This window comes from Lemur catta, chromosome 1 (genome assembly GCF_020740605.2).
Source record: "Lemur catta isolate mLemCat1 chromosome 1, mLemCat1.pri, whole genome shotgun sequence".
In the NCBI taxonomy this organism is placed as follows: Eukaryota; Metazoa; Chordata; class Mammalia; order Primates; family Lemuridae; genus Lemur; species Lemur catta.
Window position 1 is genome coordinate 105,124,349 of NC_059128.1, and position 21,435 is coordinate 105,145,783.

Here is a 21,435-nt window from a genome sequence, read left to right on the forward strand (position 1 = left end):
AATAATAAAACTACAAGCACAGAGAATTAGCACTTTCTGAATATCTATAATAATGATGACAAAAGAAGAAAGTTAACATTTATGAGTTTTGATAAGGATTATTTTATACTGTTAAAATTTTGCCACTTGTGTGTTTATTTTTTTTAACAGCAGCTTGTTCTTGTTTTATGGCTACAATATATACTCAAATGTTTCCGAGGATAATAATTCCATTTTTAAAAAGTTCTCTTCTTTGTGTTATTTCTGTTTCTGAGCTGGTTTTTCTGCTGGATAGTCTAAAAAACCTGCTGGTACCATTGTTCCATATAATAAAAGGATGAAAGAAGGGCTATGTAGGTTATTATAGAGTTCTCTGCCTTTATCCCTGGTAGAGCAGTGAAGAAGTCCCACTTATGTCAGATAAGTTGTTAGTAGGCACATATGTGTTATAGCTCACTTCACTTATACTGCTTCAGGAGACCTAGTCCCAAAATTATTTTGTAGAAAGGAAAATTATTCTTTTATACAATATAGAATTTTATTCTTGTTTTGAATTATTGTCAAGAATAGTGTTTATAAAACAGTGGTTAGTCTGTCTTATAAAAAAGAACAAGTGAGTAAAATCTATCTGACTGCAAAAATATGAAGAACTGAAAACCTCCCTTTTCAAAATGAAACTCTGTATTTCATAAATCAGATAAATTAAAGTTTTATATGGTAAAAAATAGTCTTATTTTTATTGTTGAAATAAAATTCAAATTCAGAGAAGTTTTTCCAGACTTGTATATAAGTTGAGGAGTACCAGTAACTGGACCTTGTTTTTAAATTGTTGGAGTATCTGACTTCTTTAAGAAGTTGATTTATTCCTGTTCTGAGACAGCCATTCAATAAAAGCAGTGTCTGAGACTTTGGAAATTTGATTTTTTTTACATCGGTTCATATTGACCATGAATAGACTATACTGTTCTGTGTTCTCTGGAAAGAGGTTATGTGTTAGTATGCCTGGATGATTTGTATAGTTAAGTTTTATATTATCTAATTGCCTATAGTTCTATTTTGTATTATCTGGCATTCTGTATATGTACCTATTTATTTATTTTTTGTTGTCTTGAAGGAAAACCAAAATGTCAGACTGGTGGAAAATCTAAAAGGACAGTTCAAGGCACTCATAAAACTACTAAACAGGTACAGCATATATAACTTTTTAGTTATTTACTTTTAGTTCGTGAATATATTATAAATTATGAAAGTCTAATTTTTCAGTATTTTAACATTGTATATTTTATCTAAATGTAAACATTTAATGTAACATTTTATGTTTAACACATTTGTATATAGTAATCACTGTGTGCCTAGCTTGTACTGAATACTTCACAAATATTAATTTATTTGGTTCTCATAACAAACCTTTGATATAGGCATTATTAGTATTCTCACTTACAAAAATGAAGTTTTATTACAAAAAGAAGCTGAGGCAGAGAGAAGTTACATGACTTACCAGTAAGTGACACAGCCAGGATTTGAACCCAGGCTGTCAGTTTCTACAGTTTATGCTCTTAACCCCTCTACTACATATTTTTGTGAGTTTCTTTATGATTTTCTTCCTTGGTGTTAATGAGGCCTTTAGTTTGTAGGACAGTAAAGGTATATTGACTCTAAAGATATCTCAGATTGCTCTCCTAAATTTTGGAGAATATAAGCCTACCTTACTATTATTATTATTTTTATTTTTTTAAATTAACTTTTAAAAACTTTTGGAGAGACAGAGTCTCACTGTGTTGCCCAGGCTAGTTTTGAACTCCTGGCCTCCCAAAGTGCTGGGATTATAGGCATCAGCCACTGTGCCCAGCTCACCTTATTTTTTGAAAGTGTTTAGCATAATTATAGTTAGCTTTTTAACCTATAGTTATTTTCTCTGAATTTTTCACATTATTTTAGTTTGATATTGTTAAATATACTAGCATGTGTTATGTAAGCCAAAATCTTCATATTAGGAAAACATGGACTTCTTCTAATCAAGATACCATCGTGAGTTCACAAAAAATCCTCCCTCCCCAAACACAGAGGCATCAATAATGAAGTATTTTTTATAAAACAAAAAATATAAAGGATATTTTCAAAAGTAAGATAAACCTATCTGTGAATCAGAAAGAAAGCAAACTATACATTGACAGGTAAGTGAAATGGGGGCACAAACTAAATGAGCAGAAGTATCTAGAAGGTCAGTTCATAAGGGAGGCTGAAATGCCCTGTTTTTGGTGGGGAAACAGATCCAGATTTATGGTGTGAAACCTGCAGGCTCTGCACTAGGAGACAGTAAAAGCTGCAGCCTGCCTGGGTTTGTGGCCCATGATAGCTAACATCAGAAGGCAGTTGAGACAGCCACTCAGGAGTGGCCCTCTGGTTCAGGACTAGATCTGCATATTCTTTTTATTTTCTTTTTTTGGCTTTTATTATTATTTTTAATTGGCACATAATAATTGTATATATTTATGGGATATAGTGCGATGTTTTGATATATGTACACAATGTGTACTGATCTCAGGGTAATTAACATATGCATCACTTCATTTCAGACATTGATTACTTTTTTATGTTGGGAACATTCAAAATCTGCTCTTCTAGCTATTTGAAAATATAGAGTAAACTGTTAATTATAGTCCTCCAACAGTGCTTAAAACACTAAAATTTATTATTCCTGTCTAGCTGTAATTTTGTATCTGTTAAGCAACTTCTCTCTCATTATCCTCCTCCCTCCTACCCTTCACTGTCTCTAGTAACCACTATTCTACTCTCTACTTCTATGAGATCAACTTTTTTAGCTTCCATATGTGAGTGAAAACATGCAGTATTTATCTTTCTGTGCCTGGCTTCTTTTAGCATAATGTCCTCCAGGTTCATCCATGTTGTTGCAAGTGACAGGATTTCATTCTTTTTTATGGCTGAATAGTATTCTGTTGAGTATATATATGAGTATATATACCATATTTTCTTTATCCATTCATCTGTCGATGGACACTTATGTGAATTCCATATCTTGGCTATTATGAATAGTGCTGAAATAAACATGTAAGTGTGGATCTCTCTCCAATATGCTGATTTCCTTTGCTGTGGATAAATAGCCAGCAGTGCGATTGCTGGATCAAATGATAGATCTTTTTTAGTTTTTTGAGGGACCTCCATATTGTTTTTCATGATAGCTATACTAATTTACATTCCCACCAACAGTGTATGAGGGTTCCCCTTTCTCTACGTCCTCTTCAGCATTCGTTATTGCCTGTCTTTTGGATAAAAGCCATTTTAACTGGGGTGAGATGATATCTCATTGTAGTTTTGATTTCCATTTTCCTAATGTTTAGTGATGCTGAGCATTTGTTCATATACTTGTTGGCCATTTGCATGTCTTCTTTTGAGAGATACCTGTTCAGCTTCTTTGCCCATTTTTAAATCAGGTTATTTGTTTTTTTGCTGTTGAGTTACTTATATATTCTGGATATTAATTCCTTGTAGGATGAATAGTTGGCAAATATTTTCTCCCGTTCTGTTGGTTGTCTCTTCACTCTGTTGATTGTTTCCTTTGTTGTGTGTTTATAAAACTTTTGCCCAGACCAATGTCCTGAAGTGTTTCCCTTATGTTTTCTTCTAGTAGTTTCCTAGTTTGAGGTCTTATATTTAATTCTTTAATCCAGTTTGGGATGATTTCTGTATATGATGAAAATAGGGGACTAGTTTCATTCTTTTCCACGTGACTATTTGGTTTTCACAGCACCATTTATTGAAGAGACTCTTCTTACCCCTATGGATGTTCTTGGTGCCTTTGTCGAAAATCAATTGGCTGTAAATACGTGTATTTATTTCTGGGTTCTCCATTCTGTTACATTGGTCTGTGTGTCTGTTTTTTTTTGTTTGTTTGTTTTTTTACCGGTACGATGCTGTATTGGTAACTGTATATACTTTATAGTATATTTTGAAGTCAGAGTGTGTGATGCCTTCAGCTTTGTTCTTTTTGCTCAGAATTGTTTTTTTTTTTTTTCTTTTTTTTTATTTCAGCTCATCATGGGGATACATAAGTTTAGGTCATATACATTGTCCATGTCCTGCCCATCCCCCCGAGTCAAAGTCCCAAGCGTGTCCGTTCTCATTCTCCAGACAGTGCGCCTGGCACTCATCATGTAGTCATACCTCCTTCCCCTCCCCCCCCCACCTCCCCGGGTCTGCACCTTCAAGCATGACCATTCCCCAGAGGGTGTGCAACGCACTTGTCATGTAGGCATACACCCATCCCCTCCCCCCACCCCCCATCCCAGTCTGATATCCAATTGGTATCCTTCCCCGATGTGCATTTAGGTGATGATCAGGGAAACCAGTTTTCTGGTGAGTACATGTGATGCTTGTTTTTCCATTCTTTGGATGCTTCACTTAGTATAATGGGTTCCAGCTCTCTCCAGGAGAACCAAAGAGATGTCGTATCATCGTTATTTCTTATAGCTGAGTAGTACTCCATGGTATACATATACCACAGTTTACTAATCCATTCGTGGATTGATGGGCACTTGGGTTGTTTCCACATCTTTGCGATTGTGAATTGTGCTGCTATAAACATTCGGGTACAGGTGTCTTTGTTAAAGAATGACTTTTGTTCTTCTGGGTATATGCCCAATAATGGGATTGCTGGATCAAATGGTAGGTCTACTTGAATCTGTTTAAGGTATCTCCATATTGCTTTCCATAGGGGTTGCACTAGTTTGCATTCCCACCAGCAGTGTATGAGTGTTCCTGTCTCTCCGCATCCAAGCCAACATGTGTTGTTTTGGGATTTTTTGATAAAGGCCATTCTCACCGGAGTTAAGTGGTATCTCATTGTGGTTTTGATTTGCATTTCCCTGATGTTTAGGGATGTTGAGCATTTTTTGATACGTTTTTTGGCCATTCTTATGTCTTCTTTTGAAAAATTTCTATTCATGTCCTTTGCCCATTTTTTGATAGGATTGTTTGATTTTTTCTTGCTGATTTTCCTGAGTTCTAAATAGATTCTTGTTATCAGTCTTTTATCTGATGTGTAGTATGCGAAAATTTTTTCCCATTCTGTAGGCTGTCTGTTTATTTTCATGACTGTTTCTTTGGCTGTGCAGAAGCTTTTTAGTTTAATCAGGTCCCAGTCGTTTATTTTTGTTGTTGCTGCGATTGCCTTAGGGGTTTTCTTCATAAATTCTTTGCCTAGACCAATGTCTGTGAGAGTCTTTCCTACATTTTCTTCTAGAATTCTAATCGTTTCCCATTTAAGGTTTAAATCTGTTATCCACCGTGCTTTGATTTTTGTGAGAGGTGAAATCTGTGGGTCCTGTTTCAGTCTTCTACATGTGGCTATCCAGTTTTCCCAGCACCATTTATTGAATAGGGACTCTTGTCCCCAGAGTATGTTTTTGTCTATTTTGTCAAAGATTAGATGGTTATATGAGGATGGTTTTATATTTGGGTTTTCTGTTCTGTTCCACTGGTCTGTGTCCCTGCCCTTGTGCCAATACCAAGCAGTTTTAAGAACCACAGCTTTGCAGTATAGTTTGAAGTCTGGCAAATCAATACCTCCCATTTTGTTTTTATTGCTTAAGATTGCTTTTGCTATACGGGGTCTTCTGTGATTCCGTACAAAGTGTATAATTATTTTTTCTAAATCTGTGAAAAATGATGTTGGTAATTTAATAGGAATTGCATTGAATCTATAGATTACTTTGGGTAGTATAGACATTTTAACGATGTTAATTCTTCCAATCCATGAGCACGGTATGGATTTCCACTTATTTACGTGTTCTGCAATTTCCTTCCTTAGCGTTTCATAGTTCTCTTTATAGAGGTCCTTTACCTCTTTAGTTAAATATATTCCTAGATATTTTATTTTCTTTGGTGCTATTTTGAAAGGTATTGAGTCCTTAATTTGGTTCTCCGATTGAATGGTATTGGCATATATGAATGCCTCTGATTTGTGTGTATTGACTTTGTAACCTGAGACATTACTGAATTCGTTAATTAATTCCAGGAGTCTCTTGGTTGAGTCCTTGGGGTTTTCCAGATACAACATCATGTCATCAGCGAAGAGTGAGAGTTTGATCTCTTCTGTCCCTATTTGAACACCTTTGATTCTGCTCTCTTGTCTGATAGCTCTCGCAAGGACTTCCAGTACTATGTTGAAAAGTAATGGGGACAGTGGGCAGCCTTGTCTGGTTCCAGTTCTGAGTGGGAATGCTTTCAATTTTTCCCCATTCAGTATGATGTTGGCTGTGGGTTTGTCATATATGGCTTGTATTATTTTTAGGTAGGTCCCATTTATGCCTATGTTGTTAAGTGTTTTTATCATAAAAGGGTGTTGAATTTTGTCAAATGCTTTTTCTGCATCTATTGAGAGGATCATATGGTCTTTATTTTTGCTTCTATTTACGTGGTTAATTACATTTATAGATTTTCGTATGTTGAACCACCCCTGCATCTCTGGGATGAAGCCTATTTGGTCGTGATGAATTATTTTTTTAATCAGCACGTGGATACGATTTGCTAGGATTTTATTGAGAATTTTTGCATCTACGTTCATGAGAGAAATTGGTCTGTAGTTTTCTTTTTTTGTTGCATCCTTTCCTGGTTTTGGTATCAATGTTATATTGGCTTGGTAGAATGTGTTGGGGAGAATTCCATCCTTCTCAATATTGAAGAATAGTTTATGTAGGATGGGCACCACTTCATCTTTGTATGTATGGTAAAATTCAGGTGTGAATCCATCTGGACCAGGGCTTTTCTTTTTGGGAAGGTTTTTTATTGCTGTTTCAATTTCAGTTCTTGATATTGGTCTATTCAGGAATTCTATTTCTTCCTGATTGAGCTTGGGAAGGCTGTGTGTTTCTAAAAATTTGTCCATTTCCTCCTCATTTTCCAATTTGTGTGCATAAAGATTTTTGTAATATTCATAGATAATGTCATGTATCTCTGTGGCTTCGGTTGTGATTTCTCCTTTCATGTTCCTGATGGAAGTTATTAAAGATTTTTCTTTTCTGCTCTTGGTTAGTCTAGCCAGTGGTGTGTCTATTTTATTTATCTTTTCAAAGAACCAACTTTTTGTTTTATTAATTTCCCTTATAGTATTTTTGTTGTCTTTTTCATTTAATTGTGATTTGATCTTAACAATTTCTCGCCTTCTGCTGGGTTTGGGGTCAGTCTGTTCTTCTTTCTCCAGCTCTTTGAGTCTATTCATTAAGTTGTCTACTTGTAAGTTGTCTGTCTTTTTGAAATAGGCATTTATGGAAATGAATTTACCTCTCAAGACTGCTTTAGCTGCATCCCATAGATTTTGATAAGTTGTGTCACCTTTGTCATTTAATTCGAAGAATGTTTTGATTTCTGACTTAATTTCTTCCTTTACAAAATTGTTATTCAGAAGAAGGTTGTTTAGCTTCCATGACTTTGAGTAGGAATGAGAGTTCCTGTTAGGGTTCATTATTACTTTTATTCCATTGTGATCTGAGAAGATGCAGGGTATGATTTCTATTTTTTTAATTTTTTTAAGACTTGTTTTATGACCTAGGATATGGTCAATCTTAGAGAATGTTCCGTGAGCCGATGAGAAGAATGTATATTCAGTGGATTTCGGGTAGAATGTCCTGTAGATGTCAGTCAGGCCCATTTGTTCTAGCATTCTGTTTAAGTCTACTATGTCTTTGCTTATTTTCTGCTTGGAGGATCTGTCCTGTGCTGTCAGTGGGGTGTTAAAGTCTCCAACTATTAAAGTGTTGTTGTCTATCATTTGGTTTAGATCGAGTAGGATTTTCTTTATGAATCTGGGTCCGCCTAGATTGGGTGCATATATATTAAGTATGGTTATGTCTTCTTGTTGAATTGTGCCTTTCACCAGTATGTAGTAACCGTCTTTGTCTTTTATTACTTTTGTTGGTTTAAAGACTAAGTTATTGGAAATTAAAACTGCCACACCAGCTTTCTTTTGGCTACCATTTGCTTGAAATATCAAGTTCCATCCTTTTATTTTCAGTCTAAATGCATGTTTGCCGGTTAAGTGAGTTTCCTGAAGGCAGCAGATACTTGGTTTGTGTTTTTTTATCCATTGGCCCAGTCTATGTCTCTTGAGTGGGGAATTCAGGCCATTGACATTTAGTGAGAGAACTGATAATTGGGACAGATTTCTGTTTATCTTATTGGGTAGAACTTCTTTGCTATGTTTTCTCTCTTGAGCCATTGTGGTGGCTAGAATTTGATCTTTAGCTCTTGGGTGGTTTTACATTCGTGGGTCTTTGTTGTGATGATCCGTGTGTAACTCTCTTTTGAGTACTTCTTGGAGGGGTGGTCTTGTCTTGGTGAATTCCCTCAGTCCTTGTTTATCTGAGAATGTCTTAATTTCTCCTTCATATAGAAAGCTTAGCTTAGCTGGGTACAAGATTCTAGGCTGGGCATTATTCTGTTTCAGAAGAGTGAGAATGGAGCCCCAACTTCTTCTTGCTTGTAAAGTTTCAGTTGAGAAATCTGGCGTAATTCTAGTGGGTCTCCCTTTGTATGTTACTTGTTTCTTTCTCCTTACAGCTTGAAGAAGGGTCTCTTTAGTGGATATTTTGGTCAGTCTGACGACTACGTGGCGTGGTGTTTTCCTATTTGCTATGAATCTACCAGGGGTTCTTTGAGCTTCTTGAACCTGTATATCTAAAGTTTTAGCAAGGCCTGGGAAATTTTCTTCTATTATGTCTTCAAATAGTTTATCCAGCCCTTGCTTATTATCTTCTTCACCTTCAGGGAAGCCTATAACTCTCACGTTAGGTTTCTTCACATAATCCCACATTTCTTGAAGACTCTGATCTTTTTTCTTATTTCTTTGCTCTATCTCTGTGACTGTCTTATTTAATTGGAAAGAGTTATCTTCGATCTCTGAGATTCTGTCTTCTATTTGATCTACCCTGTTCTTGAGACTTTCCACTGTGTTTTGTAGCTCCCTGAATAAATCCCTCATTTCTAGGAGTTCAGTTTGGTTTTTCTTCAATATTTCTATTTCTTTAGTGAATTTTTCTTCCAAACCCTGGAATTTTTTTTCGGTTTCTTTGCGTTGCATATCAATTTTTTGTTGTATATCATTCAGCTTACTTATAACCCAAGACTGAAATTCTTCTGGTAACATGTTGGTATTCTGAAACTGGCTTGTGCCAATTGGAGGAGAGTTGGTATTTCTCTTTGGGGGCGAGGTTTCCGTTTGGTTTTTTGTGCTCCCCATATTTTTCCGCTGAGCCCTTCCCATCTGGCTCTATCGTTAGATCTTTTCTCACAGCTTTAGTCTAGTTAACAGCACGTCTTGTACTCTGTTCTTAGGCTGTGAAACAGTCTAGGTATGTTGCTTCCTTTGTCTAGAGGGGGAGACTGTTGTGTGTTGTTTAGAGTTTTTTTCTATCTCAGTTGGGGGACTGCTTCTCATGGGTCCACCCCCAGAGGGTTGGCTTGACCTAAGACCAGTTTGGCAAGTTAAATCACTGTGTTGTGGACTTTCAGTTAGTAGGCAGGATTCACACTATTTGCAAGCAGAAAGCCTCTTCTCCCTCTCTTTTTCTTTTTTTTTTTTTCCCCCTGACTTTTGGTTCTTCCTCTGGATGTGTGGTTTCTGTCTCTTTGTGCAGGAAAGACACTGGCTAGGTGGAGGAGGCAGTGCCCTCACTCACTCAGTGCCCCAGCTGCTGCAGCTCCCACGGGCAAAGGTCTACACTGTCCCAGTGTTCCCAAGGTCCGGGCTCCACACTCTTGCGTCTGGGGAAGCACTCAGTGTTCACACCTGGGAAGGGGACCTGGAGAGGGTCTATGGATCAGGGGATGGAGCCTCCTGGGGAGCCGCCTGGCACCCTATGGCTCTGCAGCAGTTAGACCTTGGCCCGCAAATTGCTGCTGCCCACCCGCAGATCAGTGGCACTGGGGGGCAATTTTCAGGGTCCGATAGGAATCAGAGCTGGGGGTCTGGAGCACTCAGGAATATACAGTAGCTCCTGGGCTGGAGGGCCACCGAAAAGGAGAAAAGAAAAAGAACGGAAAAAAGAAAAAAAAAAGAAAAAAAAAAAGAGAGAAACAATATGAATAACAAGGAGAAGAAAGAGAAAACAAGAAAGAAAAGAGAAAGAAAGAAAGAAAGAGAGAAATTAAAAAAAAAAAATCTCGCTTTAATATTTCACGCTCCGGGCCCCTCGCCTGGGTGCAGGTCCGTGTCTGTCCCTTTAAGAGATAGGGCACCGGAGACCCGCCAGAGTCCAAGGTCCTTTCCGCTTAACTGTGGGAACCGAGATGGCGACTGCGCGTCCGCAGGTCGGAGGCGCTGGGGGAGAGCGTTCAGAGCTCGGCAGGCGCCAGGGCCCACAGTGGCTCCCCAGCCGGAAAGCCGCCGTAGGGGGAGAAAAGAGCAAAAAAGTCCCGCTTTAATATTTCACGCTCGCGGCCCCTCTCCTCGGTGCAGGTCCGCGTCTGTCCCTTTAAGAGATAGGGCACCAGAGACCTGCCAGAGTCCAAGGTCCTTTCCGCTTATGTGTGGGAACCGAGATGGCGACCGCGCATCCGCTGGTTGTAGGCGCCGGGGGAGAGCGTTCAGAGCTCGGCAGGCGCCAGGGCCCACAGCAGTTCCCCGGCCGGAGAACTGCCGTAGGGGCAGAAAAGAGTAAAAAAGTCCCGCTTTAATGTTTCACGCTCGCGGCCCCTCGCCTCGGTGCAGGTCTGCATCTGTCCTTTTAAGATATAGGGCACCAAGGAGAGCCGCCCCAGTCTAAGCTCTGGCCCGCCTATGTCACCTGTCCTCGGAACTCCACGTCTCCCGCGGTGATTCTGCACCAATTTCAGTCAGATCCCTGACCGAGTGGATGTGGGGGTCAGTGGGGAGATCAAGCCACTTTGCTGTGGGGCTGAACCCACCCCACTCGCCAGTGAGGCAGGCACGGCCGTCCCGCACTCCGCTGTCTGTTTTCCGTCCCGCACTCTCCAAATTATCTCGGTCTGATTTCCCACTCGCCTCTGTTTCTTCCTGTTCCTTGTGTCCCACAGTGATTCTCTGTGGGTTCACCCCACCCTTCCCGTGGAGGAGCAATCCTCTAGCGTTGTGGCAGGTGGAGATCCACGCCTTCCTCTCCGGGAGCACAAATCCAGGAGAGAATTGTTTTTGCTATTCTGGCTTTTTTGTGGTTCCATATGAATTTTAGGATTGTTTTTAATATTCCCATAAAGAATGTCATTGTTATTTTGATAGGGATTGCACTGACTTTGTAGATCACTTTTGGTAGTATGGTCATTTTCACAATATTAATTCTTCCAATCTGAGTGTGGCATGTCTTTCTATTTGTTTATGTTCTTTTCAGTTTCTTTCATTAGTGTTTTGTGGTTTTCTTTGTAGAGGTCTTTTGCATTCTTGATAAATGTATTCCTAGGTTGTTTTTTTTTTTTTTGGTAGTTAATATAAATAGGATTGTTTTCTTGATTTCTTTTTCAGGCAGTTTCTTATTGTGTATAGAATTACTACTGATTTTTATTTGTTGATTTTGTATCCTGCAACTTTACTGAATTGGTTTATCAGTTCTAAGAGTTTTTTGGTAGGGCTTTTAGCGCTATGTGTATATAAGATCATGACATCTGCTAATGGGGACAGTATGACCTCTTCCTTTTTAATTTAGATGCCCTTTATTTTTTTTCTCTTACCTAATTGCTCTGGCTAGGACTTCCAGTACTATACTGAATAAGAGTGGTGAGAGTGGTCGTCCTTGTCTTGTTCTAGTTCTTAGAGGAAAAGCATTGAGCTTTTCCCGTTCAGCTTGATGTTAACTGTGGGTTTGTCATATATAGTTTTTATTGTATTGAGGTACATTCCTTCTGTACTTAATTTATTGAGAGTTTTACCATGAAAGGATGTTGAATTTCATCAAATACTTTTTCTGTGTCTGTTGACATGATCATTTGGTTTTTGTGCTTCATTCTGTTGATGTGATGTATCATGTTTATTGATTTGTGTATGTTAAAACTTTCTTGCATCCCTGGGATAAATCCTACTTCATCATGGTGAGTGATCTTTTTAATGTGCTGTTAGATTTGGTTTGTTAGTATTTATGTTGTTGAGGATTTTTGTGTCTATGTTCATCAGGGATGCTGGCCTATGTTTTCATTTTTTTTTTTTTTTTTGTTGTATCCTTGTCTGGTTTTGGTATCAGTATAATAATGCTGGCCTTGTAGAATGAGTTGGGATGAATTTTCTCCTCTTCAGTTTTTTGGAAGAGTTTGAGAAGAATTGGTATTAGTTCTTCTTTAAATATTTGGGAGAATTCAGTAGTGAAGCCATCTGGTTGTGGACTTTTTTTTTTTTTTTTTTTGAGACAGAGTCTCACTTTGTTGCCCAGGCTAGAGTGAGTGCCATGGCGTCAGCCTAGCTTACAGCAACCTCAAACTCCTGGGTTTAATTGATGCTACTGCCTCAGCCTCCCGAGTAGCTGGGACTACAGGCATGTGCCACCATGCCCGGCTAATTTTTTCTATATATATTTTTAGTTGGCCAGCTAATTTCTTTCTATTTTTAGTAGAGACGGAGTCTCGCTCAGGCTGGTCTCGAACTCCTGACCTCGAGCGATCCACCCGCCTTGGCCTCCCAGAGGGCTAGGATTACAGGCGTGAGCCAACGCGCCCGGCCTGGACTTTTCTTTGATGGGACATTTTTTATTATTGATCAATCTTACGATTCATAACTGATCTGTTCAGATTTTCTGTTTTTTCTTGTTTCAATTTTGGTAGGTTGTATGTGTCTAGGAATTTATCCATTTTTCCAATTTTTCCACTAGGTTTTCCTGTTCATCGACATATAGTTCATAATAGTCTCTAATGATCCTTTGTATTTCTCTTGCATCAATTGTAATGTCTCCTGTTTCATTTTTCATTATATTTGGGTCATTTTTTTTCTTGGTTAGTCTAGCTAATGATTTGTCAATTTTATCTTTTCAAAACCAAACTTTTTGTTATGTTGATTTCTTTTTTTTTTAGTTTCAATTTTGTTTTTTTCTGCATTGATCTTTATCATTCTAATTTTGGGTTTGATTTATTCTTGGTTTTCTAATTCCTTGAGATGAGTCATTAGATTGTTTGTTTGAAATCTTTCTCCTTTTTTGATGTATATGTTTATTTCTATCAGCTTCCCTCTTAATGCTGCTGTTGATATATCCCTTAGGTTTTGGTATATTGTGTTTCCATTTTCATGTGTTTCAAGAAATTTTTAAATTTTTTTCTTAATTTCTTCATTGATCCAACTGTTGTTCAGGAGCATATTGTTTAATTTCTATGTATTTGTACAGTCTCAAAAGTTCCTCTTGTTATTGATTCCTAGTTTTATTCCATTGTAGTCAGAATAGATACTAGATATTATTTCAAGTTTAAAAAATTTGTTGAGACTTGTTTTGTTGCCTAACATGTGGTCTGTCCTGGAGAATGTATCATGTGCTGATGAAAAGAATGTGTAATCTGTAGCTGTTGAATGAAATGTTCGTAAACATCTGTTAGCTCCATTTGGTCTGAAGTGCAATTTAAATCCAGTGTTTCTTTGTTGATTGTCTGTCTAGATGATCTGGCCAGTGCTGAGAGTCAAGTGTTGAAGTCCCCAACTATAATTATGGAGTGTAGCTTTTCTTTTAGATCTAATAACATTTGCTTTCTGTATTGGATGCTCTGGTGTTGAGTGCATATATATTTACAATTATTATAGCCTTCTTACTGAATTTATCCCTTTATCATTATCTTTGTCTCTTTTTATAGTTTTTCACTTAAAGTCTTTTTTATTTCATATAAGTATAGCTGCTCTTGCTGACTTTTCGTTTCTATTTGTGTGGGAAGTTTCTTTCCATCTTTTCACTTTTATTTATTTATTTATTTATTTTTTGAGATAGAGTCTCGCTCTGTTGCCTGGGCTAGAGTGAGTGCCGTGGTATCAGCCTAGCTCACAGCAATCTCAAACTCCTGGGCTTAAGCGATCCTACTGCCTCAGCCTCCCGGGTAGCTGGGACTACAGGCATGTGCCACCACGCCCAGCTAATTTTTTCTATATATATTTTTAGTTGTCCAGATAATTTCTTTTTATTTTTAGTAGAGACAGGGTCTCGCTCTTGCTCAGGCTTGTGTCGAACTCCTGAGCTCAAACAATCCGCCCGTCTCGGCCTCCCAGAGTGCTAGGATTACAGGTGTGAGACACCGCGCCCGGCCGTTTCACTTTTAGTCTGTTTGTCTTTACAAGTGAAGTGAGTTTCTTATAGGCAGTATAAAATTGGGTCTTGTGTTTTTATCAATTTAGCCAGCCTGTATCTTTCAGTTGGGGAATTTAATCCATTGACACTCAAGGTTATTATTGATAGGTGAAGATTATCGAAGAGTGAGAGCTTTAAGGCCCACAAAAAAGACCTCTGGAAGTGGGACCATAGTGGGCCAGATGAAGGTTAACTATAGAACTAGTAAACATGGCATGAGCTATGGAAAGTGAAAAACTAAAATACAAGAAACTCAAACTCAAAATAAGTTTGCAAAGTAAAATATTAAAGTACATGAGGAAAATGATGTTTTAAATTAATAGACCACATATTCCACAAATGAGAGAATTTACTTCTGAGGTAAGGGAAAAAAATAAGACATTTTTCTAAAAAGGACTTATAAATAAATGAATTTAAATTTCCTAAAGGAAAGAAAAGCTATAAAGCAAAAAGGAGCAATTATGAAATAAAACAGGCAAATATTAATTTTGGACATTTATAGATAAAAATGAACCAATTAGAAATCTTAGAAATGAATATCTTGTCAAGGAAATTTTGAAAACCTACAATTAATGCAATAAATGATATATTGGACAAAGAGATTAGCAAAATCAGGAATTTGTAAATCAAAGATAATACTGAGGATGATTTAGAGCATAGCTTAGGGAACTAAAAAAATGAAAAATATGAAAGAGAATTTAAGAGCGAGAACTTCTAATATATATCTTCTAAGACTTCTGAAATTAGAGAATAAATACTGCTCATGTTGAAAATTTTCCTCACTTTCTGCATACTCAAGAGCTTCAGAGCATAAACTGTGGAGCTGAGCAGGAAAAATATAAATAGATTCATACCTAGATACATTCTAGAGAACCTGCAAAATGTCAAGGTTAAGAAAAAAACATGTAAAATCACCAGGAATTAAAACAAAGAATGACAGCTTAATGTCAGCTTTAGTATCAACAAAAGAACAATGGAGCAATATCTTCAAAGTTATGAGACAAAATAACTTTTAACCTAAAATTCTATTCCCAGCCAAATGATCATTCAAGTGCAAGAGTGAAATAAAGCCATTTTTTAGATATAAAAAGACTAAATGTTTGCTGTCTACAGACCCTTACTGAAAGAACTATTAAAGATGTACTTCAGCAAGAAGAAAAGGAAACCTGGAATAATCTTAATAAAAAGGTACCTGTAAAATATGTTAATAAACCTCATGAACTATTGATGGGTTTTAAAAAGACAAATTTAGAAAGGTGGTATTACAATTTTAGAGAATGCTACCATGGAAGATGCATTGCAGGGAGTGCTGTAGACTGAATGTTTATGTTTCCTCAAAACTCATATGTTGAAATTCTAACCTCCAATGTGATGATATTAGAGAGTGGGTCCTTTGGGAGGCAGAGGTCTCATGAATGGAATCAGTGTCCTTATAAAAGAGACCAAGGAGAGCTCCCTTGTTCTTTTGTCATGTGAGGACACAGTGAGAAGCTGGTCATCTATGAACCAGGAAGTGGGTCCTTAACCAGAAAGAATGAATCTATCAGTGCCTTGACGTTGGACCTCCCAGCCTCCAGATTTCTGTTGTTTGTAAGCCACCCAGTTTATGGTGTTTTGTTTAGCAGTCTGAACAGACTAAGACAGGAAGGTTGGAGGGGAGTTGTAATGATAAAATCTTTATCTTATTTGGGAAGAAGTCTTTGTTACGAAAATATGAATGTAAGTATATAAAAGTTTAAGGCGAGTCACCAAAAGAATAAAAATACCAGCCATAATTTCCAAGCAATCAGAAGAAAAGAGAAAGAATGAACAAAGAAAAACTTTGAATTAAATTAAAGAGAAGGAAAAAAAGAAGCCAGAAAAATGCTAAGTAAAAAACCCAAAAGATAGTGGTAGATGTAAGTATATCAGCAAACGTAATACATATAAACTGATTAGAGTTTCTGTTACCTCAGAAGGAGTGGACACCAAAAGAAATCCTCATTTTTGTACTGAAGATAATTTCAAATACCTACAAAATGTAGGGAGAGAGCTGCTTAATCTGAGGTTGGAGGTGGGGTCTGTGAACATCAACAAAATACATGTTCAATCTTATGTGCATGTGCATTTTTCTGGGGATAGGTGCCATAGATTTCTTCAGATTCTCAGGAGAGTCAGCGAGCCCCTCATAGAGGGATGAGGCAGAAATCTCAATTTCTTTCTCTCTTCTTTCCCTTTCCTTCCCTTTCTTTTTTTTTTCCTTTCTGTCCTTTCTAAAAGTAATTGATTAAAACGCTATTATTTCATGGAATTCAGTTGCGTCTTACTTTTCCCACAAGTTTAGATTGCTTTACCTTCTATTAAGTGTGTTGGGAAACATTTAGGCACAGTAAGTCATAGCAGTGGGATAAGAATCCTGGCTTTGTCTCTTAACTAGTGTGAAACCTTGGGCTCTTAATTTAGTTAAACCTCAGTTTCCACCTCTGTAAAATTGATATAGTAGTACATATGATATAAAATTGCTTCAAAGATTAAATGAAGTGTAAGTGTATGTGAAATACTTGGTGTGGTGATTAGCACATACAGGTATGTCATGAATGTTAGATGTTGCTGCTGCTGCTGCAGTTAATATTATTGCTGCTATTATATTTTTATCAGTAGTAGGTAGAGCCCTGTACTTTGAAACTCCCTACTGGTTTATCAGCCTCTACGATTTGATGTGCCTCTTCTATTTTCCTTCACAAATTTGGCAATTATTGCCATTAGTTTATTCACATTTTTTCTACAAGCGTATTTCTTCTCCTTGTTGTCTTTCTCATGATAATCATACCTAACATTATTTGGGCACTTGTGTGCTAGAAGCCATGCCAAATGCTTTATGAACATTGAAAGGCAAGAGTTCTAGTTTCAGTTCTGTCATTCAGTCTTTTGACTTCGTCAAGAAATTCATCTTTCTGAGCCTCAGTTTTGTCATCTGTGAAACAGGAATAGTAGTATTTTTCCTATCTTTACAAACTATTGTAAGGTTTTAAAACCGGAGTCCGTGGGAGGGGTGGCACAGTTGAAAGTTAAAGCACCCTCCCGGGTTTTGGCACCAAATGTAAGGTTTTTTGGAGTGGCCGGCGCCAGAGAAAGAAAGAAGAGCAGAGTTGAAAGGGATAAGTAAAGAGGCTTTATTGGGGTGCTCCCGGGTGGGGGTAACGAGTCCAAAGAGAGGGACCCGGGCAAGCTTCAGGGGACCCACGGAGTGGTACCAGAGAAGTCACCCCGCCCAGAAGTCTGAGTGGGTTTATATAGGTTTTTAGGGCTGGGGGATGGGAGTTTCTCTGCAGGGAAGGTTTCCGTGGGAAGAGTGAGGAATTTCTTTGTTTCAGCTTTAGGGCGGGTATTGAGGAATAGGAGGGGCTTCTTCTTTTTCCATTAGGGAGAGGAAGGGTGCCCCCCACCAGCCTTACAGTTGTGATGATTAAATGATATTGTTTTCAAAAGCCCTTTATAAAACATAAGTAAGCAAATATAAAGTATTACTTTTTATCAAATGTCAATTTTTTTTTTTTTTTTTTGAGACAGGGTTTTGCTCTGTTGCCTGGGCTAGAGTACAGTGGTGTTATCATAGCTCACTGCAACCTCAAACTCCTGGGCTCAAGCAATCTACCAGCCTCAACCTCTTATAGGCATGGATGACTACACCCAGCTAATTTTTCTATTTTTTTGTAGAGATGGGATCTTGCTATGTTGCACAGGCTGGTCTTGAACTCCTGGCCTCAAGAGATCCTCCCACCTTGTCTTCTCAAAGTCCTAGCATTACAGGGTGAGCCACTGCACCCAGCCTAAATGTCAAATTTGCATAGCACATTGCTTTTTGGATGGAATTACCTAGCTGTAGCTTCTACTCTTCTGGAATCTTTGTAAATAAAAGCCTCAGATAGTGTTACCAAATGCTCAGCGATTGTCCACAAAGCCAAATCAGAAGAATGAAGACAAGTGTCTTTAGGGAGGAGGAAAGAGATTTATTACCTTTGCTGGCAAAGGGAGGAAAAAGACAGACTATTGTCTCAGAATCCAAATTTTTCCTGAACATAGGCAGAAATACAGAGCTTTTAAAGGGAGACTTTTCAGCTTCAGGCAATTACTTGGTTAACTATTCTACTTGTCCTATCTCTGTCAAAGACAAAGCCTGTGAACTCCTCCAGCCGCCCACCTGGGGGACTGGTGCCACCTGGGATAAGGACAAAAGACCTTCTCCCTGCTCTTCCCTACCACTGGCCTGAGGCAGGGATGCAGATTTCAGTTCTCCAAAGAGACAGAAAATATTTTTGCTTTTTTTTTTTTCCAGGCCATTCTCTCTGTTACATATTCCCCACTCTCAATATTTCCCTTCCGTATCTGTGGGAAGAGGGGTGACTACTCTGTTACAATAGAGCAATTGTAACTAACAGAAACATCTTAACCCTAAAGCAGTATTGCCCAGTCTACATTATAAGAAAGGATGATAAAGTATTTGAATCCTATACACATTTTATTGATACATAACAGGGTAAATCCATAAATAGGTGAAGGTGAGTGGCAGTATTTTTAAGAATTCCATAAGATTAGAGTCTGGATTTAGGGGAAGCTACTAGTCGTTTGCTTATTAATGTAGAAAAAATTTTGTGGAGGGGTATAATTGAGGAAATTTCACAAGTTAATTTTAACTTTGGATGGTGTATAGAAAGAGAAATGAGGTGGTCTGGAACATCTGATAAAGAGCTGTCAGCACCGGGCCTTGGCCAGCAGTGTAATGAGAAGCCAGAGCACCTGGAAGATAGTCTCTTGTGGCTATATGACCTTGAAAAAATCACTTAGCCTCTGAACTTCAGTTTTCTACTTTGTGAAGTGGAGCTATTAATACATACTTTAAAAAGTGTGTGAAGGGGGTCAGGAGATTATGTGAAGTTGATCTGTGATGTACAGTTGTTCCTTAGTATCTATGGTGAACTGGTTCCAGGATCCTCCATGGATAACAACGTCCTTGGATACTCTAGTCTCTTATGTAAAATGGTGTAGTATTAGTATATAATATTACTAGTACATACCCCTCCATATACTCATTTGTAGATTACTTATAATACCTAATACAATGTAAATGCTATGTAAATACTTGTTACACTGTGTTAGGGAATAATGACAGGAAAAAAACAGTTTACGTAATTGGTACAGATGCTTTTTTCCCCTGAATATTTTTGAGAATCCATGGATTCAGAACCCATGGATAGGGAGATCACCTGTATAAACTGTTAATTATTATTATGTTTTCTTTTTAAACAGCTTTATTGTGTTGTAATTCACATACCATACAAAATATCCATTTAAAGTATACAACTCATTGTAAACTATTTATTATTATCATAGAGTAATAGAAATAATAGTAAATAGAGTAATAGGCTTTGCTCTGGGGCAAATGCTAGCTGAACGGGAGTTTGAGTTTTGTTTAGCCCAAGGATGGAATATTTCCATAGCAGTTAAATCATTTACCATTTAGGGCTGGAAAGAACTTGGAGAGCAATTGAGACAGGTTTTGTGGTGGGTTGTTGGAAATTACTTTAAAGTTTATTGCTTGAATGTTGGCAAAGAGATGGCTTTTCCCCATCTTCATTGAGATTTGGGCCTAGACCAGTGCTGTCAGAGAAAATATTTGTTATTTTTATTTGTTAATTCTGGCAATGATAATCTGGGTGAGGGGCTATCGAGAGAGGATGAGCAGCTTCATCTAGACCTCTTGAGAGAAAGAGTGTGTGTGTGTGTGTGTGTGTGTGTGTGTGTGTGTGTGTGTGTGTGTGTGTGGTTTGTTTCCTTGCTTTTGGTAGTGATGGTGCTATGTAAAGCAAAGATTGGCCATAAAAGATTTATGAAATGTAGGAATCACTGTTATATTGAAGGCAATGCCTGAAACAAAACAGTGAGGTTATTAGCCTCTATTTCAGATATTCTTCATTTTGGGGCTCTTCTATTAAAAAGGAAAAACAAATAACAAGAAAGAAAAAGAAACAAATAAGTATGGGATTGTTTGTTGCTCTAGCTGTAGGAGTAGGCTAGTTTTTTTTTAAGTTTAAGTAGCTGTGCAGTGATAGGTATTAATAGTTCCTTTGTACTTCTAGTGAGAAGCTTCAGGTTGTGTTTTAACTTTAGGTCTTAATATCAGTAAACTGTATGCTCATGTTTTCGGAGGAATGATTGTGTGGTGTAGTCTGTATAACTATGGATTATAATTATTCAGTCTGTACTTTCAAAGTCTACATGAGCAATTGAAGAAAGAATGGGTCATGTGAACACTAAATTACTTTATTTGGTGAGTCTGCTCTGGCTGTAGCTGGTGCTTGGTTTTCTTCTTTCAGTTTTCTCGTAAATTATTTCCTATTTTTATGTTAAATTTTAATTTTAGTGGAAAAATAGTTTAAGATAAAATTAAGTAACTGAGCATAGGTATAGTATATGGCATTTCTAAATAAAAAGAATATATGCAAGCAATTTCAAAATGTTGACATTGCTATTTACTATTTGTGAATATATATAAATGTGCCATACATGTGTTCTAGTAAATCGGGAGTGACTTTAGTGTTCCTTTTTGCTAATGGTCTATTCACTGTTAAAGTTATCCTAATCTTCAGTAAGTCATGTCTGAAATAAAAATTGACTTTATGAATCTGCCTCTTGTTTAAGGTGAGAAACTTGTTTTGATGAACTCAAATGTGATATAAGTGGAAAAGAAGAATGTCTTATTTTTAAGTATAATATATATATTGAAAAATGTACTTTATACAAAAATCCAATCCATGGAACCCTTTTTTATTTATTTATTGTTCATGTTTCATTTTATTTCTCCAGAGCACTGCAGTAGACTGCAAAATAACATCATCTACAACTGGAGATAAACACTTTGATAAAAGTCCCACTAAAACAAGGCACCCTCGGAAGATTGATTTAAGAGCTCGATACTGGGCATTTCTTTTTGACAATCTTCGCCGGGCAGTAGATGAAATCTATGTAACTTGTGAATCAGATCAGAGTGTGGTGGAATGTAAGGTAAGGTTTGCTTTGAGGCTTTCTAATCCATTTGAAGTTAGACTCTCTAATTTTTGCTATATCTGACTTCACCTTTACCTCACTTTGTCTAGTTTTAATAAATTCTATATGCTTTTCATTTCATTACCTCTTATGAGAAATT

General features: G+C 37.4%; 1 protein-coding gene across 6 annotated transcripts in view; it reads left to right on the forward strand.

Moving 5' to 3' along the window:
• Positions 1-21,435, forward strand: part of SCAPER (S-phase cyclin A associated protein in the ER) — a 439,517-nt gene that overhangs the window by 40,138 nt on the left and 377,944 nt on the right. For 5 of the 6 annotated variants that reach the window (XM_045541852.1, XM_045541833.1, XM_045541866.1 and 2 more), the window contains exons 4-5: positions 1,094-1,164; positions 21,096-21,293. In XM_045541852.1, the coding sequence (XP_045397808.1) occupies positions 1,094-1,164; positions 21,096-21,293 (269 nt within the window). Of the gene's footprint in view, positions 1-1,093; positions 1,165-18,019; positions 18,043-21,095; positions 21,294-21,435 lie in introns of those variants that run through there. The other variant, XM_045541875.1, reaches the window with a different exon arrangement.